General features: G+C 39.7%; 1 protein-coding gene across 1 annotated transcript in view; it reads left to right on the top strand.

The window, feature by feature from the left end:
- The window catches only part of LOC111868302, an 86,764-nt gene that overhangs the window by 18,511 nt on the left and 42,583 nt on the right, over window positions 1-25,670 (top strand). The window contains exons 2-9 of the mRNA XM_023858840.2: window positions 8,157-8,242; window positions 13,474-13,735; window positions 16,498-16,627; window positions 17,364-17,515; window positions 18,735-18,867; window positions 19,369-19,511; window positions 20,807-21,106; window positions 25,132-25,236. Of these exons, the coding sequence (XP_023714608.1) occupies window positions 8,157-8,242; window positions 13,474-13,735; window positions 16,498-16,627; window positions 17,364-17,515; window positions 18,735-18,867; window positions 19,369-19,511; window positions 20,807-21,106; window positions 25,132-25,236 (1,311 nt within the window). The remainder of the gene's footprint in view (window positions 1-8,156; window positions 8,243-13,473; window positions 13,736-16,497; window positions 16,628-17,363; window positions 17,516-18,734; window positions 18,868-19,368; window positions 19,512-20,806; window positions 21,107-25,131; window positions 25,237-25,670) is intronic.

Below are 25,670 nucleotides of genomic sequence, written 5' to 3'. Positions count from 1 at the left end.
GAGAACCGGTTAAAACGATACGTTCCTCCGAAACGTCGGTTAACACCACATATACACGGTGGCAAATCCCAGAAGACTGCTTTCTTCGTAGAAAGAAGTTATCGCAATAATTCAGAAGTAATTTCATTAAGCGGAAACGTATGATGTAATGGATTCAGTTAATCAGCCATTACTGAGACAAGTGGTGTTACTTGCAGTTGCTGACAAGCTTCCCAATATTTGGTGCAAACATCGAGGTTGCAACACAAGAGACTGTCCTCTCATGTTATTCTGTCTTTCGAACCCTGATATCTGGTATGTTCCATTCGCTAAAGAGAACGTTTCTTCACAAGGATACGCATGTTTACACGAATGCTGAGAATGTGTTCCTTCCAAAATTCAACTTATACTTTATTGGACTCACAATCCAAACATGGCGGAACACGTTACTCCTGCTCGCTTGTCTACATTACGTTCGCATTGCTCTGCAGATCGTCCTCGTTCTGTCGACAGACTCCATGTTTCGAACCTAGGTTGCCTATACATTCATTTGGAAATGTGCTTGTCTATGTCACTTGATGATGATTGTTTATGCCCGTGTTATGGAGCAAAGGTCACGCACATGTAGATGTAGTTTTTTTTGGTAAATGTAGAATCACTACAATTAGACGGTAAGATTGGAAAAAAACAAAAAAAACTGAACAGTAATAAGGACATGACCCGGAGAGCTTGGGTCTACAAGGAAGTACAAGAAATTCCTGACTAATCAGAATGTTAACGCGGCGGCGTAAACCGCTGACAATGCGGAAGGGCTATATGAAATGGGTCATAAGCACTATGGCAGATGGAAAATGCTGAGTAGGAGGAGGCGGCCTACCAAAAGAGTCAACCCCTTCTTGGTTGACAACCAATAATCAAGCTACACCGACCCAAAATCACGTCAGGGTAGGAGGACCCCTACACCCGGAATACGACGAGTCAGCGAGCAGAGGTTATAAAAACCCGAGACGACCCATTTTAGGGGCTTCTTCTTTTTGGCTTTGGGTTTTTGCCTATTCGATCCGATCCGATTCGATTCGGATCTATTACACTATTCTTATTAATGTCATTATTACATTAGTATCACAATTGTGGCCATGACTGCACGCTGGATCGTGATGGCGAGCCTCCTCATCTGCAGCTCAAGTAAGTATCTCATATAGCCATGATCATTAAGTGTAAAGTGTAAAGTGTAAAGTGTAACCCGGGAGAGATAGGCTAATCAGATGGGCTAGGTCATTCGGTGATTCCAAGCATAGAATACCGACAGCAGGGTGATAGGAGGTGGACATGATGAGACACTGCAGGATTATTCCCAATGTAAGACGAACCGACAAACGTCGGCATAGTGTGTATATAGTGTATTTAAAGACGTAGGTAAATAGAATAGGCTAGGAATGTGTACGAGTTTCATTCAACCACACACATCCACGAGTGTTATCCTCTTCCTCCGACTCCAGGACTTCCCAAAGCTTCGGCGATTTACGGTTTACGCCAGACAGTAATGCAAGCTAAGATAAGACGAGATTTCTTGGATTACCAAGATGGTGGCAGCATACTAAACAGGGTGACGGAGAGGGATATTTCCTCGCCCTCCGTCATCACGGCAGGAGATAAGTGTAGCGACAGCTAGAGAGAGATACAGTGGCGGAAGCGGTGGAGGTACTTCCACGCCCCCCCTTCACGCCATAACAGCCCGTAACATGCCGTGTGCAGTTACAAATAAAAAAGAACGATTTTAGCACATGACGCTGTGACGGTTATTCTGAAACTTTGAAAAATAACATAAAGAAGAAGCCATCTTCTGTATAACACAAAGTTCTGGGAAGAACCACTTGCCGACTTCTTTTCACTACAATTTGAGTATCTGACACAGAAATGAATTCAAGAAAGCGTTGGTATGTATGGATAATGCGATCAATAGAACAATGTAGTCTGATTGACTGCAGCCCTGGTGTTGCTGATGAGAAAGATTTCTGAAGTGCTCCGCTCAGATGACCTCGGGCGGCATGATATACATAACGAGCTTTCGTGAAGATCGATTCTGGCATTCCATTACGCGTATACGTGGAGACTGGCTTATTCACATGTTAGTGCCTCTACAAGCAGTGTCTGTCAGATAACGAGGGGGATTTATGAAGTACGCCTTGAGGTGGCCTGAGGTGGTAAAACATTTATACGAGTTTGCATGGAGACTGGCTTATTCATTAAGGTAATATGAATGTACTGCCTCCAAAGTGTGAGGGGATGCAGTGCTTGTTTACCTGTGAAGGCAGCTGAAGAATGGAGCAGCCTTCATCTTGAGAAGCCAACAGTTGCACAGCAACAGAGACAGTAAAAGGAATCCCCGAATTTTATGCAATCTCAAGTTCCATTATCACGAAGAGTTACATCTTATGGGATATAACGCCATGTAGTCTGTTGAAAGCCAACCGACGTTTCGGAGAATATGTCTCCTCCATTTTCAAGATCATAGACTAAATCAAGCAAGAAATCAACTTTACTCACGTAGTGAGCCTGGATTGGTTCGTCGCCTGCAATGCGTGCCCACTTCGCAAATCCTTCATATCATGTACACAATTTACAGTGCATTAAGAATGTCAGTCCCTTTGATACTGATATGCAAAGAGACTAGATTCGGTAGTTCTTTGTGTTCATAATGGGCATCGAACATGAAGTACCACGTGACCTAAGTCAGTCAGCGCGTTGAGTGCCCCAAGGGAGTGTACTTGGCCCACTGCTCTACCTCCTTTTCACCGCGGACCTACCAACATCCCATGACTCCATCACTGCCACCTTCGCAGATGACACTGCGATCCTAGCGTCAGACCCCAATCCAACTGTNAGTGTATGCATGGGAAAAACAATTAACAAACAAACAATTTAATCATATCCTGCAATTCTGCAGCAGACACATGCTGCCTTGTGTGTTACATTCCTTTCGTGGCTGTCTCCTGAGATAAAGACACAATCAAAAAATTTCCAGCAAAATTCCTTCCACAAAAATTTCCACTGTTTCAATTCCTCAATTTTAACACAGTCCCATACAAAATTGCATGAAATATTTAGCTACAAGCCAGAAGGTCGCAGGTTCAATTCTCGGTGAGGTCATTGGATTTCTCCATCGACCTAATCCTTCTAGCCATACTATGGCCCTGGGGTCGACTCAGCCTCTAACACAAATGAGTGTCAGGATTCTTCCTGGGGCCAAAGTGCGACCGGCGGGTAAGGTTGACCACACCACCATTTATGTGCCGATTGTCTAGAAAATGTATGAGCCTCAACGTATGGGCCTTCACTCGCTGTTACAGGGAGAGCTTTAGCTTGAAAGTGGTATGCAGTAATTATTTTTAATGTGAGGTTTTCTATAAGCAATTAAGAAAGAAGCAGAGCCATTGTGTAAGTTTTGAGGTTTTCACGGCGATTACTATAAAGAAAGTCGTCTTCTGGGATCTGGCGTCGCGTATTCTTTGTTTCAGCCGACGTTTCGGAGGAACGTATCGCCTCCCTTCGCCCCCCCCCCCCGACCATATATGGCCTTAATCGCTCTTCACTGTTCCCATTGGTCCCCTCTCCCTAACCACCCCCACTGCCTACTTCCTCTATAAAGAAGCGCCTTTCACTTCCTAATCATTACAGCTACTGCTCTCTGTATTCGCAACGCAATTCACTTGCCCTGAAGATGGAGGCGATACGTTCGTCCGAAACGTCGGCTGAAACAAAGAATACACGGCGCAAGATCCCAGAAGACGACTTTCTTCAAGCAGAGCCATTGTTTAAGGTTTTGTATGACAGGCGACTCGCCAACAGAAATCAACTTCCGAGCAGCTACTGATAATAGCAAATCCCAGTACAGTTGTCCGTGTAGTTCGGTTTACAATAAGCTACAAGTTATTTAACTTCTGTAGAATCGCTTTACTGTGCGTGATAAAGGAACGAATGGCCAGCGGAACTGCCATTGCAATGAGAAAAGGCATTCACCACAGCCATGTTAACCTGCCTCCACTTGTGTCAATAGAAGCCACAGTGGTTTGCATACCGATCGGTAATAGTGAAGTGCTACTTGCAGCAGTATAAGTCCCCAGGCCACACCTGGAATGATGCAGACATCACTGAGCTATTTAACTACTGGCAGGATATTTGCATGCCAAAGAGCCATTTTCGAACAGCGTAATTTCCAACACCTCAGGCGTGAAACTACTGAATTTACTGGATATAAATGAGATTGAAATTTCAACATCACAGTTTCTCACCCGTTATTCTCCTGCGGGAAGTGGTGACGTGCTCGATATTCTTGCGCACAAAAATATTCGGCTGGCAGAAGCCATTATCTCTGATATTCTGGAATCTGATTACTTACTAATCGTTTTCCAGTTTCTGGATCATATTAGAAGTAGGAATTATTCGAACCCGGTCGACAAATTCACAGATTGGAAGAGGGTACAACGTTTGGCCTCTGAATTTATTTGACCTACAATCCTACCCACTCGGAGGGAGAAGGCGATAAAGCGGCCCGCGACTTCACTGCCACCATAGCTTCGGCGTGGGGGCTAGAGACAAGCAAAGTTACACTCTCGGACGTTAATAAGGATATACCTGGTCTGGAGGTTAAGGAAACTGTGGCAAGTAACCCGGGGCCCCGCACAGAATAGCACGTAATTGAATCTTCAAGCCCATCAGACGAATGACCCGTAGAGAGACACTAGAACGGTGGGAAACAAAAGCAGGGAACTGTGAGGTCACACTTCAAGCTCTGTGGCCCCTTGGGAAAGCACCAACCGCTTTAGGAATAACATATAAACCGAATGAGAAAACTAGTTCACATCTCATGACCTGTGTGACGAAAGCCACGAGAGACAGGTGGAGACTACAGTCCAAGCCCTGCTTGCTTTCCCACAAATATCCTATACGCATTCCTCGTATCCCCCATTCGTGCTACATGCCCTTCTGACCTCATCCTCCTTGTCTTAATCACTCTAATTATACTTGGAGCAGAGTGCAAGTTATGAAGCTCCTCATTATGCAGTTTTCTCCAACCTCCTGTCACTTCATCTCTCTTCGGTCCGAATATTCTCAACACCCTGTTCTCAAACACCCTCAGTCTATGTTCCTCCCTTAATGTCAGAGACCAAGTTTCACACCCCTACAGAACCACAGGTAAAATTATAGTTTTATATATTTTAATTTTTATGTTTGTGGACAGGAGACGAGAAGACAAAAGGTTCTGCACTGAATGGTAGCAAGCATTTCCCGAATTCAATNAGTCCCACCTGGTTTCCCTGGACCTTCCTAATGACATATTATAAGGCAAAGTTGAAAAGGACTGGCGATAAAGCATCTCCTTGTTTTAGACCATTCTGGATAGGAAATTTATCAGACGAATGTTTACCTACACGGACTTTACTATACGTTTCGTTTAAACACATTTTAATCAACGTAACTAGTTTCATGGGTATCCCAAACTCTATCAGAATATTGTACAATACTTCCCTCCTAACTGAATCATAGGCTTTATTGAAGTCTATGAATAGCTGATGTACTGTCTCATCGTACTCCCATTTTTTCTCCAATATCTGACGAATGCAAAAGATCTGATCTATAGTTGGTCTGTTACGTCGAAACCCACACTGATGATCCCAATAATTTCATCTATATATGCACTTAACCTTCCGAGAAGAATATTGGACAAAATTTTGTATGAAGTTGATAGCAGTGATATCCCCCGACAATTACTACAGTCAGTTTCATCACCCTTCTTGTGAACTGGTACAGCAATAGAATCTGCAAGCAGATTACCATTCTCATCCTTCACTATGTTACGGCTAGTCTGGGAACCTCTCTTATGGTCATTTATTCCTCTATACAGGTCTCTAACGTGCTTATTCTTACTGTTCATTGCAAGCTCATCAATTTTGTCTTTCAGATATTCCCTCTTTTTGTTCCTGAAATGCCTGCTGGTTTCGCGTCTTATATTGTTTATATTATCCCTATTTAACTCGCTTGGATCCTGTAAACACTGCAATTTGGCCTGCTTTCTTTGATCTAATAATTTTGAGCACCCTTCATTGAACCATGGCTTGTGCTTCTTCAGTTCATAACAACCTAGACTCTCTTTGGCAGGTATTTTTATATTCTCCTAATAGTTTCCCGAGCTTTATTAAGATCCACCTCGAACCCGCCTCCACACGGGCTTACTGTTAGTGTCAAAGTCAAAGTCACAGTCTTGTCTTTGTGGGGCGCCCTCTCTGACGAAAGGAGGGGTCTATCTTTTGTATATGCTGCTGTCCCTTTCCAGCGCAGTCTTTCTCGGGTCCGAATCCCTTGGGACTCGCGACCATATTTTACTGACTCAGTAAGCCTCTAAGTGAGGCTTTTATAGTTCCTAAATCCGTTGACAGGAAACGGATAGTGAAAACATTGTCAAGGCTTGGCCATTGTTGAGATCTGTTACATAGCAACCACTAGTGCAAGCAGATATAGAATATTTTATTTTATGTGCTATAATTACAGTAATGTTGAGGGTGTCATAATTAATTGTAAAAAAGGTAAAAGGTAACGCTATCCCTGTAACAGGCGGTGGAGGCCCATCAGGTTGTGAGACGTTGAGGATCCCACATTTTCTAGACAATCGGCTCACAGATGGCGGTAAGGTTATCAGCCTTACGCCCTTTACCCCCATGAACTCTTTTCTGTTAGACTCGAACGCAGGACCATAGTCCGGCTGGAAGAATTGGGTCAATTGAAAAAATGCACCTCACTGGGGTTCGAACCTGCGACCTTTCTGTTTGCAGCATTGTGCCTCAACCAGCCACGCTACTGCGTGCCCCGCGTTTAATGAAACATACGTTAAATATTATATAGGTTTCTAAGTGAAGAGACACTCTAATTTTTCATGGAAGCTTCATATATATTTTTATAGAGGACTGTTGGGTACGAAATTTCATTAGACGCCGATAAATTGCAGAGGCATAAATGAAGGGCAGGCAGGTAAAGGAATTCGATAACGTAACAGAGCGTTTTGTCCTTTTTCGAAGATCCTTTGAAGTATCATTGTGAGACACACGTAAAAACCGATCTCTAGTATTCGGAATTTTAAATTATCAGTTTCCAAGGCCGTTAGACCATTGAAGGTCGCAGTGCGAGGGCCAGTTTTATGGCTCACCCCTCATACTCATACTCATACTCATACCGTAGCCATTATTCTAACAGAAGTTTTTATTGTTTTAACAATATCTCGTTAAGACTCAGTACACAGTGAGGGCAGTCTCTTACTCAACCAACTTGACACAAAATTCACTATAGAGTATATACGTGTATATGTAGAGAATATCATATGGCAAAGTAGCAGAAATTTGAGAATTTACACACCCAATCACAGATAAACTGATTGAGCATTTCAACACTGAATTTCTTGTAAATAATATGTAAAATTTAGTTCGTAATACACAGGAAACACATTACGTCTCTGCTACAAATCCCAATGCTGTTTATTGTGAGAACCATAAGAAGCACACAAATACACTGCGTTGGCAGAATCCAGAGTTTTAGTAAGTTTACGTAGGAAGTATATATTCTCTTGTATTGGGGGTTCTCGTGACTAATAATAACGGATTCCGGATTTGATGATTGGGTTTATTGGCACTTCTTTACAATTAAAATTAACTATAACATCTAGCATATTGAACTCCTGTCTGACGAATCTCTCTTAAGAACCTCCAATTGCTGTTTGACTCTCTGACTATTGAATATCCAATAAATCGATTCACCAATCCAAACCCCTTCTACAAGTCACTAAAACACGTGACTCTATTCTTCCACCCCTCCGTATGTCCTCATATTGCGGTGCTTAATTAATGAAAGCTCAGGGATAACTTGACCTTCAACATTAGAGTGATATGAAACAGTATGGTAAAGTGATGGCATATTTGAAATTACTGTCCAATCATTTGTATTGTAAAGCTGAGGAAAATTATGGAAGACCTCTGTTGGACAGCTGATACCCTAGTAAATATCAAAATTAAGTACCTACCAAATATAAATCTGTCTTCTTAACAAGCTGACCTGCTTGAATAATGAATTTTCACAAATAGAAAGTAACTGGAATGTTCTAACTTTGGCATAATTTATTATATTTTCAGCTCAGACAACGTGTAATCAAGGAATTGGCAAAGTAGTTTATGAACGTTTGCCTGATCAGCAGCTGCAGGGCTTTGATGATGATGTGGTAAGTTCTGACAATTTAGGGTCATATTCAGACAGAATAACATTTGGCTAAGTGAATATATACTGCAGTGATGGACTAGAGATATAATATTACTTCAGGTCACCAATAGGCCATCTTACATATGTGAAAAATATAAACTCTTGGTTTAAATTTTTCAACTCTATAACAAAAAGGAGAAAGGTCAAATATGAGAAAAACACAAATCCCTCTGTAACATAATCTGTGTCACATACTTATGCTATGGTCTTCACAGTTGTAAAGCCATATAGTAGATATCAGTATTTTGGAGGATGATGTTACCTCAATCTTCAGGAGAGAAGGGGATCAGAACATCCATTCATAGGACATGAACCGGCTTATGGCATCTCAATTGGAGTTTCCAAGGAAATGGTCAGGGACTGGATAAATAGAAAACACACAAAAAACACTAGGAATCCATAACTGGACTTAGACAGGCAAAGAGGCTTATACTAGGGCCCACTGCCAGAAGAGCAAAGAATCTGTAAAAATTAAACAGAGACCAATTAAAATGGATGGTAGGACTATTTACAGGACACTATCGCCTAAAAGGGCAACTTCTCAAACTGGGTTTGGCAGTTGACCCTACCTGTGAAAGGTGCCTGGAAAAGATGAATCAGCTACACATATCATATGTGACTGTAAGGCCATAGCGTATAAGTATTTAAAATTTTGTCACCTGGGCCAGTTCTTAATGGAAGCAAATGACTGTTATGACACCCCTCATAAAAAACTCCTACATTTGATTTGAAATGTAGGATTCATAAAGAGTTCATCAAAAGGGGAAGCACAATAGATTATTGAAGGTCGTGGTGCAAGGGCCACATTATTATGGTCCACCCCTCATACATTCAATCATTCAATCAATCTTCAGGGCAAGGTGACCTTAAAAATGTAGGCAGAATTTTCTTCCAAAATATTGCTACCCATTTAAAAGTCTAAATGGTTTCACAATCCAGAAGATCATAACCTGAATACTTACCTACTTGAAATATGCATAATTTAACAGCAGTTTATACCAAAGTGGGTATGATTTATTAAAGCTGTAATTCTTTTAATTTTTCCTTTTCTAGAAGAAAATAAAAAAATAAAGAGGTCTAGTCTTCAGGTCTATAAAGTAAGATTTAAAAGTCTCTCTTACACTATTAGTTAATTTCATAGGTAAACAAATAACTTCCACAATTTTTCAGAATGCCTCTTTTAAATGAGTATTCATTTGTTTTATTGAGAGTTTTAATTTTTTTGGATGTGGAAGAAAAGTGTGTTATGATTGTGAAATATATTTTAATAAAATCTTTTATATTTGATAAACAAGTTTCAGAACACTCCTTTTTTCTTAGCACCATATTCAGTTAAATTTAACCAAGCATGTACTAGACACCTGTGGATGAATCCATAAGCTTGAACATGTTCCTTCCTGTAATCATACATTTCTGTTAGATCTCATCCTAAGTTATGTAATTGTCCAAGGACAAAAGATTTTGCTGTCTAATTTAATGGTAAATTACGTTCAAATGTGCATACTTCAGAAGATAGCAATTAGCAGCATAGAATTACCAGAACTGGAGCATGATAAATAAACTAAGTAAACAGTAGGTTAGGAAGTTCAAGCTCATTTTATAATCTAATCCATTTGTTTCCAATTAATTTTATTGACAGCTCAGCTTCTCACAGTTGAGCTCACAGATGCTTGAAACAACCACTTAAGGCCAACATACCCTAAAATTCTTATTTGCTTAACTCATCGGAGAGCAGAACAAAATTTAAATAATAATGACTCTTGCAATTGGAGTCAAATTTCTCACTTGAAAAAGTAAGTGCTTAATTAGTTAAGCACAGGGACAACTTTATCTTATTTTTTTTATGATGAAACATTAATTTGGCTGAAATGATGGTGACAAGATTCAATGTTTTGAAGAGCACAAAGAAGAAAACAGGTACAGTCCTATCTATAACAGCTGAAACAGAGGAGGACGCACTTCTGAATATGAGAAATACCATTTAAACTTAAAATTGCTTTACTTAGTAGAATTGTTGGACCATCCATTTTTACACTTCACAAAATTTCATAACATTGTAAATTACATAACTCTTTTGGCACTGCAGCACTCCTCTTTGGGACATTAAAATTCACCCTCGAAAAGTCATATTGTATTTCCCACGGAAGTGAATATGCATGGGACATAAATAATATGACATAACTGGTACTTCTAAATGTCACCATGAACAGACTTCATGTTGCCAAATTATTCATTCATTCATCAGTAATCTGTCAGACGATAGGTCCACAGTCTCTTCCAAAACAGTTCCTCCACTTAATGCAATCTCAACATTCTCCTTCAAATAAAAATATCCTCTTCTATCCCCTAAGTCATCCAACATCTTCTTACGTCTTCTTCCTCGTCTTCTGGTCACTTCCATCTGCCCCTCCAATTTAATCTCGCATACATGGTATCTCCGTTTTTGGAAAGAGACTATCCTGGAAAAGTGATAATGTGGTAGTTTTTCCATTTGCTTTCCACATTGCAGTACAACAGCCTTTCAAACCACTCTGGTCACACCTGTTGCCATATGAACTTGAACCATCTCGAGCATCATTTGCTCTGTGCTTCAAGTCGCTGCGGATGACGCTGCTTCCAGCATTGGTTTTTGGTTTTTGGTGTCTCTCTTCGTCTGATGCCTACCCTCTGACCTGTCCAGCAAGAGAGGCCCTGCCAATAACTATGCTACCACTGGTATTGCGCTCAGGGTCCTTGGCATACTCAAACCCCCTCACCACAATAAGGTGGAGACACCAACGAGGGGGTGCCAAATTATACCTCAAAGAAATAACACAAGAGATGAGATAAAGATGAGGTGGAGAATCATGTTTTGTTCACATAATTGATCTCCTTGATGAGAATATGGTGGTCGGCTGAAGGAAGACTTGAGAGTATTTGTTGCTTACTGAAACACATTTCAAAAAAGTTTTCCTCGTTCTACAAACTTCACTTCATCAAATTGTTTAACTGTCATCTCTCCCCTAAATTTATCAGTGCATGCATTCACCATCACTCTGCCATTTCCGTTGTCCCTTGCCTTATAATGTGAATAAACATACAGTAAGAATTGGTTTTATTTTTCCATAATATTTCTACAATAAATGGCTCATATGACATAGGATCTGTAATGCCCTAGCGGCGCAGGGGGGGAATGGAGGTATCCCTCCTGCTGCTGCCGCCGCTGTAATGCCGTGGTACAGGGGGGGCGTGGAGTCAGCCCGCCTCTGTCCCCCCAGTAACTCCGCATGTAGGGGCCGTGGAGGTATCCTTCCTCGCCTCCACTAGTTATGTCGTAAACTGGTACTCCTGGTAACGTCGCGCCGTCGGGGGTGTGCAGGTACCCCTCCTTGCCTCCACTGGTTATGCTGTAAGGCGTTAACGCAACCATCCTAGCTTACCCTTAGCTAGGATTCTCCTATATCGGAGTTTCCTTCTGTCATACAAGCTGCCACCATCTATTTTCTGTTCTTTCAATTGTTGGTACTACTCCCTGGCATATAGTCTTAGCTCCTTCTTGACCACTCCGCATATGGTTTACAGGTAGCCACGTAATCCATTAACATTACACTTTATCTTCGGATCTTGGGAGGGCGTTACTATCAAGGCTACCGTACTCTGCCTGTGTGGCAGGAGCCTATCCCTGCCTATTCTTATCTTCATCTTCGGCTGCCACTGCGGCCTGTGTCAGTTCTGCCCTCGCTCGTCAGGATTACTCGGGATCGGGTGTGGGAGGTGGAATATATATATGAATTACACTCCCGGTACATCCTATCCTATCCTAGCTGTCTATTTACATTAATATATATATACACAATTTACATTATTTACAGGTTACAAAGACGGTCCTTCCGTCGTGACTACATATTCTGTTTCTTCAAGTTCTTCCCCCTCATGGGGTGAAGGCTTCGAGCCTCTCTCTCTCTCTCTCTCTCTCTCTCTCTGACTTGCTAACGAGGACATGCAAGTCCCCCTCGAGAACATATATAGTTTCCCTGTACATTTCTTATTATACATGATCTATGATTACCGATCTATCGTACGGTCTCGTCTACATAAACTACCCTTAGTTATGTTTGTAACTCAAGTTCCCATATACTATCTTTACTATAACACACTAACCCTAACTTTGATATATATATATATATTATGAATCACTGTTGGCCTGCCTAATGTCCTAGGCCTTCACATTAATCTATCATCCTACCCTCGGGGCTCACTGGGTACACTTGAAATTGCACATGCAATATCTCAACACACTGTATCACCAATACTATGGAACAACGTTATTATCACTCGGCATGGCTAATATGCGTGAACAAGACTTACTTGACATAGAAGACTGTAGGCCCTTCCGGCGCTTGTTAAACCCATATTGAGCAGCGCCTCCGGCTGACAACTGAATATTCTGTTTAAAATCAGAATTCCAAGTCTCTTGACTTTCCCTCATTTATAGTCTTAATTCGCTGATTCAGCGTGGACGACAAGGGGGTAGATAGCTCCTCCCTTGTGTTCTAATTTCTTAAAGTTAGGCTTTCATTGGGTATTCTATGTGGCTGGGGGTGGACCTCTTGCGTCTTATCGCTGTGTATTTACTCATATGACCATCTCCAGTGGCCTAGTTAGCGGAGCGTCTTGCATACGGTATTACGCATGAATGCTGATTATCGCATTCTTAACCTCATTGCGTGTCCATGTGTTGTCATCTTTGCTCTTTCACTGCAAAACACTTTTCGCAAGTCTCCAGGCACCTGGGTAATGACTTAAATTTTCAATCCCAAATTTGATCCTCAACAGGATCAGAATTCACAATATAGTATTTCTGAACACATCTTTGCTTTCCCGTGTAATTACTCCATTAATCTAGTAAGACAGTAAACTGATATTGTTTCATTTGCATCAATATATAGCAACCACAAAAAGTATTAATTAATTCTGTCACAACTTCTTTTATCGACATCAAAAATGATCACTTGTATTCCTTTGTTACTATATAATGAAGTAAATATTTAATTTATCCAATATCCAATGCACAGCACATTTCTGTTATATACCCCTCACTGCTTGACATGCACTTCTTTCACTTGCACAGTCTAATTTCCAGCACTGCTGCCATCTTCTCTGGACACCTAAACATATACGGTTGCGATCATGTAGCAAGACGGACAATTGCAGGTCAGAGATACATCACCACCATTCCGGGTATTAGAGAAGTGCCAGGACCTATGTCTTCGTGATAGAACAGCAACCAACAACCTCGTCAGAACATGTACCTCATTTGACTTCCAACCTGGCAGCCGTATTGCATCATTTAGTGGTGCAGCAGAATATGAAGAATCAACATGCTATCTCACTCATGAGCAAGCACATCCTGAAGGGATTGGAAATCTTGTGCTAGTCCCAAACAGTGTGCATTTCACTGAGGTCTGCTTATCATGTTAGTATCAAACAACTCTGCAGTTTAATTATGTTATACGTGTACTTCAAGTACCACTATCATAAATTAACAAGTTTTTAAACTTATACAGTGTACATTTAAGTAGTTACTATAGGATTCTAACGATGGTGTATAACACACAGAGATATTGGGTTTACGGACTTTATCCATTGTCCTGGTTTTTAAGATAACTAAGAAAAACATGACGTTTCGAAAACTGGATCTGTTTCCATCCTCAGGTGAGGGAAAACACCTATTCCCTTGGGTCCCTTAGAAAGAGCTAGCCTCAATCACTAGCTCTTTCTAAGGGACCCAACAGAATAGGTGTTTTCCCTCACCTGAGGACGGAAACAGATCCAGTTTCCGAAACGTCGTGTTTTTCTTAGTTATCTTAAAAACCAGGACAATGGATAAAGTCTGAAAACCCAATATCTCTGAGTGTACATTTAGTATACCTAAGGTTTTTTAAAAGATATCCTAACTTACATTACCTTCAAATTATGTACAAGAAAAGAAAATGTAGTTAATGAAAGAAAGCGAAATGATATTATGTAATTCCAGAGCTGTCATATTTTGAATGAAGTGAATACGTAAGACTATGATAAATCTTTCCCTTATAATAGGCAAACATTAATTTTTTTTTAATTTGCTAGTGGGGGGTGAAGTCCAGCTGGGTCCACTCAGCACGGCGGCCACTGATTGGCCTATTGTACCTGCCCCAGGTGATTATGATGTTGGAGAATTTAGTGGACTGAAGATTGGCAGGGGAAACCGAAGTACTCGGAGGAAACCTGTCCAGCACCACTTTGTCCACTACAAATCCCACTTGACCAGACGAGGGATCGAACCCAGGCCGCCGTGGTGGGAAGCCAGCGACTAACCGCTTGAACTATGTCGAGGCCACAAACATTAAATTCAAATGCAACTCTTCATTCACTGTTAGCAGATACTTCTTCAAAATTGGTGAGCTATGAAAGCTGTACACTGAACGAATGAAGAATGGATAATAAGGATAAATGTATTTTTATTAGACTTATTAAAGAAAAGGTAAATTGCATTACTGTTCAATATGTTCTTCAAAGTCTTACAGAAATAGAGCACTACAACGAAACAAAAAATCTGGCTTCAATGAAACTCAAACCAAATTTCTTTTGTTTCACTTTTTTCTCCATTAGAATGGTTTGTTAAAAATTGAGGCGTTTATTTTCATGTAGATTTGTGTATTTTATCGAGATAACAGGCTTTGGCAGCATGAGCAGATATATTTCAATCAAATACAGGAGGTGAACAAAATAATGGAAACATGAAACTGACGAAGAAAATTTGTTTGTATTGACTACATTGAAAGAACTTCATTTGGCAACGCTGAAAGCCCTACTTCCTCTTTTTACAAGATTCAGGCTCATTAGTGGTGGTTTGTTGCTGATCTTCATATGACCGTCCATGTAAAAGACTCAGAAAGTGGGAGACTTGTCCGATTTTGAAAGAGGACAGATTGTTGGTGCGCGTTTAGCTGGAGCATATGTGACAAAAAGACCTATATTATTAGGTGTATCGAGAGCCACAATTTCTAAGGTTCGAGAGCGACAGTTTCTAAGGTTGTGTCAGCATACACGAAGCACGGGAAGACAACATCAGTGAAGAGGAACAGTGGGCGAAAATCAGTATTGACAGAACGAGATCGTCGTACGTTGAGAAGGATTGTTTCGAAAAATCATAGAACTACTGCAGCACAGATGACAGGATAGTGGAACTGAATATTCATCTTGAAGACCCTGTTTCCATGAAAACTGCCCAATGCGGTCTGACGTGAGCTTCACAAATCCAACATCCATGGTAGGGCTACAATTGCTAAGCCTCTATTTACTGTAAGTAATGCACAGATGCGTAAGCGATGGTGTCACACCCAAGAAACCTAGACATCAGACAACTGGAAGCACGCGCGTGATATTATCAGGTGAACTGCGTTTACACTGTTCCCCACACCAGGAATAATTTACGTTTGGAGCATACCCAAGAAAGCATACAACCTGGAATGCCTGGTTCCAACAGTGAAACGGGAGGAGGTCCTGTGTTGGTTTGGGCAGCAATATCATGTACAGTATTCTGTTGGGTCCATTATTACCCTTCATGGCCGAATTACTGCAAAGGCATACGTGGACAGGTTGGGTGATCAGTTGTGTTCCATGATCCAAGATGACAGTGCCCACATTCACACACCTAGATTGTTCAGTCATGATTTGAAGAGCATGAAGGTGAACTTCAACCTCTTCCCTGGCCATCACAATCTCCAGATTTGAACAGCATTGAACCTCTAGCCAGTTTTGGATACTAGAGTGAGGAACAGATTCCCACCTGCAACGTTTCTAAAACAGCTTGAAGATGTTCTTCAAGAATAATGATATAAAATTCCTCTAGAGACTGTTCAAACCTTGTATGTGTGCATTCCAAGAAGGATTGTGGATGTATTGAATACAAAAGGTGGTTCAACGTCTTATTAATAAAGAAATGTGTACAGTATGTGTAATGTTTCCATTGTTTTATCCAACCCCTGTATATTTGTATACATGGAGATCTATGTTCAACTAATGTAATAAGCAATTATTTCAAACTAAAATTTCAACAGAAAGTTGTCATAAATGTTTTAACATTGATTTGGTTTTGAAAGAGTATCTTAGTGTTCATAGGTTTTTAAATTTTACATGAATAATTTAAAGGCTCCCCTTCATGTCACCCTAGTAATATGTAAATAATTGTTACAGCAAGTCGCGTGGAAAGAGAGTGCCCGAATCGGCGCTATGTATTCGAACGGCATCCAAGGAAGAAGCTCAGGCTCCCTGCAATGGATTTAAAGCAAGTGACGTCAACAAATCGCAGTGACTGTGAAGATAGGTCAGTGTGAACTGTGCATAATCTTGTATTCTTGGGGTGGGTTGAGACGGGAGTCCCCTGCTACTCTGGCCTCAAATGTACCAGCCCAGGATGGTAGGCAAGTGTGGAACAATGGTGGAATGATAATTGGCAGGTGAAAATCAAAGTGTTCAGAGACAAGTTTGCCCCAGCACTACTTTGTGCATCACAACTCGTACATGGGTTTGAAACCAGGACTCTGCGATGAGAAGTAGTGACAGACCATTTGAGCTATGTTGTGGCCATAATTTAGTGAAGGGAAATGCAATATTAGTATTTAATTAAAAATTAACTGTCAACTGATGAATATGCTGTAATTCATGGAATGTAAGTTTACTAAGTTTTGTAAAATAATGTTACACTGAAAGTTTATTAGAATTATTTGGAATTCAAAGTGTCTTGTATTCTTTTCACTTACATTGTGATCTCAATATTTAAATTTTTCTGAGTTCATTAGTTCTTTTTTTGAAAGTTTGTGTTTCTCTTACTGTTTTTGAAGCAAAACGCAGCAGTGATTCATTGTTATTACAACATTTAATGAGCTAAGGTGATATTTCATTGGTGCAAGAATTAATATTTTCAGAAGTGCAATTTTTTGGTCTCATTTGTTGTGGCCAGGTGTGAAATTCAGTCCAGTGGCCTAATTACAAATAAAGGTACAGATATTAAGATATTACGTCTGATTGTACATTAAGGAAATGTCACATTACTGTTCCAGATGTTTGAACGAGTTTAGTTTTGTGTGTCGCTCTGCTTCTTATGATGCAGCAGCACATACATGTTCGTTAAGTCGCTTCACCCGGCGCACACATCCTGAGCTCCTCGAAGATGACCCAAATTGTGACTACTTGGAAAACACCTGTCTGAATGGTACTATCTCAAGTGCTGCCATTTTGTTAAATAATATCACAAGTATGAGCGACTGCAGACATGGTTTAGATTATTGGTGATTGGGTTTATTAACCACTTACAGATTGTAACTACAAGTAATTATAGCGCCACTGTTAATCTTCACACTTTACAAATAACTAGAGCCCACACCAAACCTTCTCAGTCTGCTTTGACTAGACATTTCCTGGTAACGGATCCCAGCAGTGTTCTTTTCTGATGTCCTTACCAGCTGCTGAATATCCCACAACTGAATAATCTCTAAAGTTCGTCCTGCTTTTAACCTCTCAGCAATGGACTGCATAGAAAACACTACTCATTGTTGTAATTCAGTTGCTGCTTCTCAGGAATGCATCATCACCTAACAGCGGGCGCTGTATACTGAGTCATTACTTAGCAACTGTTCTACATGCCACAAAAATGACAAAGCTATGTAATACTGTCAAGAACTAAGGACTGATTTATTCATTTTTCATCATATAAAATTTCCCAAGTTAAATAATTTCTTGTGTCGTCTTCACATTTACATATCATTCCATTCATTATACTTTCAACAGGAAATGAGTCAAAATATGTAACGAAGCTGAAGATGGTCACTTTGAACATTTAATGTAAAATGAACTGTACTGAACTGTACAATGTAAGAACTCATTCATGAAAACAACCAAGTTACATGTATAATCATCCTTGTATTTCATGCATTCGTAGCTCTCTAAATGTTGAAAATTAGACCCATGTTTAAGACATTTCTGTCTGGAAACAAATTATGGAATAAGTCCCTGAAGGACTGACATAATATCATGAAACATTTCTTATATTCATGATTCATACACACCAGAAATGCAGGTTCTAATTAAAGATTGTCCTGATTAAAATTTTCTCTTCTTCTCATATTTAGTAAAGATATTTATTTTTTTCAGTGTGGTTTGTGAAGGTGGGTAATGCTACACAAGAAGCCATGCATATGTGCATGAATGACAAAAGAACTAGAAAGCCCCTACAAAACCAATATTGTTCATTGTGTTAATCCATACTTTTTGGTTGTGTTTCATGTTTTATAATAAAAAACTATGTTTCTAACAAATTTTTGACTACATTTACTAAAAATGATACAAATATTTTCACCTGCAATAGAAGCAGTAATCTCATTTATATCATTCTAACCTTTGAAAATGTTAATTATGTTTTATTTATTTTCCAGCAGAAAGACGGTGTGATGGTCTTGCAGTATTTGTCAAGGAAGAGAATAAGAGGCTTGGTGGTCCATTTGAAGTAGATCTGTACAGCAATAAAACGTTAGAAGCTTGCCAGGCGCAGTGTCTCCAAGCTGAGAAGTAAGTGAACGTGTGTCTGCATGCACACGCGAGCCCAAAGCTGTCCTTTGTCACACTTTTTACATTTAAGAAAGAAAGCCTATTTCCAACATTTCAAATTATTCTTATTAGATACTCGTACTTTCATAATTTCCATATATAATATGTAACACTCTAAAATTATGTTTATCACAGTTGTTGCATCTATTTTAATGTAATGGTGTTTGTAGTTGTAGAATGGATTAATATGATTTAAGGAAAGATTCATTCATTAATTTCTTTGGTGCTGGTGATGAATCTCTAAGTTAGGTAGCAAAGGTGTCTTCCAGCAGCTGAATATGTACTGGCTGCTGAGGAAAGAGGTTTTGTGCCATCATTTGTAGGAAGTATGAACAGAGCATGTGTTTTACTATGATGACATATAATTCATATTGCTGTGTTTCAACATCAGACTGCTGTGAATGTCAAAGTTAATCCTTTTTTGGAGAGTGGTAGAAAACACTTACATTTGTCCACTGTTAGGTATTTCTGCCGGTCAGTTGAATATGATGAGCAGACACACTTGTGTGTGTTATCCGAGGAGGACTCTGTGTCCCAGAAGGATGACTTGCGCACAAGCAGCAGTCCTACACATCACCTGTATGACCTGGTCTGCTTGGATAACCGTAAGTAAATTTGCTTATGTAGAGAGTTTGGAAAACCAACCCTCAGTGTTCTGTGAAAGTGGAAATTACAAATGTTACTTCATCAGTAAATTTACCAGTAATTATCATATTTTAGCAGCTCTATGGCAAGAGCCAGAACAAAGAGCATTATTTCTGATTCTAAATCATTTGAATGAACTTAACTTCTCTCTCACAGTATATTCCTGTATGGTCCTCAGCACCCAGGGTAGCCTTACCTATTAATATTCGATATAAAAGAAATCATAATATGATAAATCAGTTATAAGGAACACTAATATTATTTTGAGTTTAGGCCTGAATTATAATGCCCTTTAAATGTTCTGGCTTTCCCCCAAATGTAAATTCCTGTGCAGCGACTAATGATAAAGTTTATTGTCTCTGCAGTGTACAAGCATGTTAACATTGTCACGTCACACTATGTTACTAGTGATAAGTAATAACATAAGCTTCTTTAAATATTTTTTGAGTATAACGATGAAAGTATAACGAAGAAGTTTCTTCTTTGTAAATATAGGCTCTTCTGTTCAGAAGTTTGAATATGATTTCTGTGGGACTGTTGAATTAACAAGTTGATAGTTTCCAATTATCACAATATGTATCAGGTTAAAGTGGGCCCTTGTCACCACAGCGTGGCATGGTTGCTGTTTAGGCTGTAGGTGGAGGAGACAGCCTCTAGATAAGGAGCATATTTAAGAACATACTGAATATGCCATCGCAGAGCGCTGACAAGGGGTGTTCCTCTAGCATGGCAGCTGGGAATAGTTCCAAAATCTCATTGTAAAAGAACTGACATCATATGGGATGTTATGTGTGGCCTTGACAAGCCCTTGTGAACACTGCTGAATCTTTTTGTTCCATGAAATGCCAGGAAGTTCGTAACTGACTGAGTGACAGTTTGCTTCTCAAGAGGGGTTGTACACCATGACATTAGAAGATAGCTAGTTACCATTTTCTGGTGCTCAGATATTGTTTAATATAATTTTCTTCTGGCATGTGACACCATGTAGTGTGATAGATGTTACAGATATTTTGAAGGAATATCATACTTCTATGTTTGGGGTAGATATATAAAATGAGTGTGAAATATGTGGTTCATATACAAGGAAAGGGACAGCTGAGATAGTGGGTGAACAGAGGGAGTAAGGAGAACAGTGAAAGAATATCTGACCATTAACAGGGTTCAGCTTTCTCTTCTGGCCTGATGAATATTGGTAAGCTTCTACCAGGCTTCACATGTTCAGATCTCGCTCAGACAGCCTACTGTTTATTTACAGCACAAGGGAGTGAATTCCCTGATAACTCTGTAACATCCCACTTGTTTGCTGATGGCCGCCGCCCAGATACAGCCTTCCAGCGTTATCGTAACAGCCGTCTAGGAGGGGAATTCCACTCAGAAATTACTGGACGTACATTGAGTGAATGTTTAGATGAATGCCTACGTCAAGCAAGTTTCCAGTGTCGCTCAGCTGTTTACAGTGATCGTTTTCGTACATGCCGACTTAGTCGCTACAATCAGCGTGATGGTTTCCGTATCATCTATGATGCAGATTATGATTACTATGAAAACCTTATGAGTAAGTAAGATGAGACACAAAATTCAAAACCAGATTATTTTACATAAATAGTGGTGGCTGATGGGTGTGTAATGGTGGTACTAAAAAACTCTGTTTTGAATTAGCATAGCATTCTTAGGGCCGCTGTTTCCACCATTTCATTCCTAATTGTTCTGAATGGTTATGCGTTATTAATATTAACTTATAACAAATTATTGAAAATGCGAGAAGAGGAATTCTATACTTAGAGACATTCGATGTGCTCAAATAAAATTTTGTTTGATTTCTCAAATTATCTCACTAAATAAAGAAAAATTGCATACCCTGTCCACCTAAATCTGAGGTTCTCATTTTAGTGAATATTAAGATTACAGTGCTCTAGTATATTATGCCATGTAGTTACATAGATTCAAACATTCCAGTTCTGTCCCAAAGATAAAGGCAGAAGATTCCTCCAAAATACTTGATACCTATCTACCAAACTACATAGCATCACATCATATGCCAGAAGACTGTAATCTTCCTGTAGTTAAGCTGATACTTTATGTTTCCTTTTTTATAAGTTTGTGAATATATAATGAAATATAATGTTATTATTTTCTTTTAGAAAAGCAGAAGTTCAGTCTGTCAAGAATGAGTTACAGGAAAATTTTGATGGTCACAGCATTTCTCTTGTCACAGAGCTCCATAAAATTTAATGGCAGAAAATGATCATGCCACATGTATGACATATACAGGGTTATTTATTTCCTTCATTACAGGTGAATGCAAGTCACCATTATAAACATATTTTCATGTATTTATGGGCACATGACTAGCAATAATGGGGTTTGGATTGGTTGATTGGATTTATTGAACACTCCTTTACAATCACTTGTAATCACAATGATCTACAACAACTCACAGTAAATCTTCAGCCGACCTTTCTTCCTTGACTGCTGAGGACTCGCTCTGTTCTGGTTCTCTCTCTGATTTGATTCTGTCCTGTACTACTTGTATAGTCTCAAGGCAGACCCATAGAAAACCGTCCATTGCCTAACACTGGATGTCCTCTCCTGTTGGTTCAGTATTTGTTGCGGGCTTGTTTACCAAGTTGTTCCATGTCAGTGGTTCTACATGTCACATTATCTGCATTCTGAAGATCTGTAAACAAAATGCAATCATTTAGCAGCAGTAATAATTCTGGCAGGAGGAAATGGCTGTAATTACACGTTGTCATTACAGATATAATTGAACAGGGAAACACTGCAGGTTGTTACTGTCATAATAACTTTAATAATAATTTTCTAAATACAGACCTTTGTCTTCCATTGGGAAAAGAATATATCCTCGCTTTAAATATTGCAACAATAGAAAAATACATGAAATTCCTCCTAGACTTCGCATCAATATAAATGCAATGGAAATCAGTTGATATTTGAGATGAAGTAGTAAAATTCTGACGACTGATGAGTGGCTAAAATAGTGAAGGAAGCTCACAACAGAATAAAATTGTTTATGTAGTTTAATAACTTTGTCCATCACTTTGCAGAAACATTAATATGTACAGGACTGCAAGGTCTCCATTCATCCTCAATTTTCTGTCTCCTTTAACTTAGAATGCCAATTGTCATGAACCAGAATTATTTTCTGTATTGCTTAGTATAGACTAATGATGGCTGTATAAAACCCCTGTGCACATTACTCTTCTCACTCACTCATGTCGAATATTTCCAGATATCACACATGATTTGTAAATGAGATGAAAAAAATCCATTTGTTCAAAAATACAAGGTGGTTCAAATATGACCGGGACTGATTTTTTTTATAAAAACCATAATTTCCCAACACTTACTTGCACATGTCAGTCTTCAATGTACTCCCCTCTGGAGTCAACACATTTTTTCCAACGTTCTGCAAGCATCCTGATGCCCTTTTCAAAAACGGCTTGTGGTTGCGGTGTATCCACTCCCGAACAGTCTGGATGATGGTGTCGTCCACAAACCGCATGCCTTGCAAGTCTGATTTGAGCCTTCGGAACAGGTAGAAATCACTTGGGGCCAAATTGGGACTCTATGGCAGATGTGTTAGAAGGTTCCATTTCAATTTCCAGAGGGTTTCCATTGTTGTTTTGGCCGTATGGGGGCATGCATTGTCTTTCAGGAAGGCTACCCGCTTTCCACCTGCCTTCCGCTTGGATCGGAGCTTTTCCTTCATGTCTGTTGCCAGGAAGTTTGAGTAATAAACTGCATTGACTGTCCTGGCATCTGTCAGAAAGTCTACGTGGATAACCCTCTGCCAGTCCGAGAAGAACATTGCCATCACTTTTAATGCTGAATGGCTCCTCCATGCTCTCTTGGGTTTGGGAGAACTGGTATGCCGCCACTTACGTGATGATTGCTGGGACTTGGGAATGAAGTAGTGCACCCACGTTTCTTCAGTGGTCACTATAGACCTAAAAAATGCATCACCTTCATCTTCAAACTGCTGTAGGAGATGACTGGCAGCTTGCATGCACACCATTTTGTTCACATCCGTCAAAGTGCGTGGTACCCACCGTGCATTCACCTTGCAATAGTGCAGGTGGTATTTCACAATGCCTTCTACACTACCCAAACTGATGGACAGCATTGCTCAAAGTTCCTTGATAGTGATGCACCTATTCTCATGAATAAGTGCGTCTGCACGATCAATGTTTGGCTCGGTGATGGATGTTCACGGCCGACGATCATGCAGTTCATTCTCCACGCGCTCTCTGCCTTCTCTGAAGCCCTTACCCCACTCAAACGCACAGGTCCATGAGAGACACTCTTCCCCATAATGTTCTTGGAGTCTGTGGTGAATTTCAGCAGACAGGACGTTTTCTTCAACGAGGAATTTGATCACAATGCATTGTTCCACGCTCTGTGGTACCTACTGTTCACTCACCACTCTAGCAACTCCTGTACAGGAGTGAACAGATTCTAACGCGAACAGGAGGGAGGGTGGAGGTTGTGGCTTCACTCTCTCAAGGTCGCACAGCTGCTGCACAATGCAGCTTGTTTACACACAAATCGGTCCGGGTCATATTTCAACCACCTTGTATTTTGGATTTGCCATAAATGTTAACCAGATTTGTATACAGTTCATTACTTTCTTTATATTAAGTGTAATCGCTGAATCAGAATTTTAATTTGGCTTGAAATATTCCAATTCAGTAATATGGCTGTCTCTGGTTTAACCCTCTCAGCCTGCCATTTTGTGGAAGTGTGTGATGAACCATATATGATACCACTAGTACTGAATAGGCTGGTCTAGTGGTAACACTTGTAAGACTTGTATTCAGGAGGTGCTTGGTTTGAATCTTGGCCGAGATGACTATACTGTATATTTGATATACCCGATGTTTTGAGAGCTGGTTCTGATGCCATCTTCAGGTGACTGCTGCCAGATTTGTTTATACTTCTTTATTTTAATATCAGTTGTGACAGCTTGGACTGAATCTGAGTGGGTATCCTACTAGCATGACATTATAAAGTTCCTGGGTTTAATTACTGCTGTTATTACTAATATTGAAAGAAAGAATAATAACGAACCTGTCGGTACAATGGCAGCTGATCTCCTCAAGAGGGGAGGAGAACTTGTTCCTAGAAGTCAAGTATATCAATTGTACCACAAACAAAGGAAAATATCAAATCTGTATACTCATGTAATTCTACTGAATGATTCTTATTAAGGGCAGGTGATAGACTACAATTGGATAAGGAAATTTTTTTTGGAAAGTGGACTTTGTACAATGTGGTCCGTCCCCCATCTCAATTGCCATTGTCAATTTTGATTCAGTTCCTACATTTCCATTTCACTGTGTGAGATTGTATATTTTAATGGTGTGAGTTAAAGGCAAAGTTTGTATTTCCACAGTTCACAGAGGGATTTCCATAATGAAAATATGACTCCAACAAACAAGTTTCCATTGCATGGTCTATGGAAAAGAATTCTGTTGGTAGAATTCCAAATGCAAATTAGAGAGCAATCACTGTGCTTTCTTATTTATTTGTGCACATATCACACTCATTCATTTTTTCTAGCTCGCTATATAGATGGGGAAGGAACAAATTATCGTCCCGACCATTTGGGGCAAGATTCCAGTCAACAAGGTCATGGTCATGGGCGGCCTTCACACAATAGCTTAGGTATGGTAACCCCCAGGTGTCTTGCATTCACTGACATTCTGGATGTACTGAAATGCATGGGATCTTCCAGTTTCATTAAGAAAATGTTTATATAAAAATCCTTAATTTGAATAAAACAGAAGAAAAGAAGTTATCTGAATATATATAAATATACAAGGGAGATATTTACGCAGAGAAATTCTTAATACCAAAGTAGAAAATAGAGGAAAGTCATAAGTGGCCATCATCCTCATCACTGTGGTGCAGGATTGCTGAGGTGATAAGTAATATATAATTACTGCAATGGTGCTAAGGTAGCAGGCACACACCACAATTCTGTTCTCTTCCATTCTGCTATCATCAGTATCACTCTTTATACTAGTTTTATTATTGCTATTATTATTATTATTATTATTATTATTATTATTATTATTATTATTATTATTATTATTATT

This window comes from Cryptotermes secundus, unplaced genomic scaffold, assembly GCF_002891405.2.
Source record: "Cryptotermes secundus unplaced genomic scaffold, Csec_1.0 scaffold1115, whole genome shotgun sequence".
Classification (NCBI taxonomy): Eukaryota; Metazoa; Arthropoda; class Insecta; order Blattodea; family Kalotermitidae; genus Cryptotermes; species Cryptotermes secundus.
Note: the sequence above shows the minus strand (reverse complement) of the source record. Positions and strands in the feature narration are given on the sequence as shown.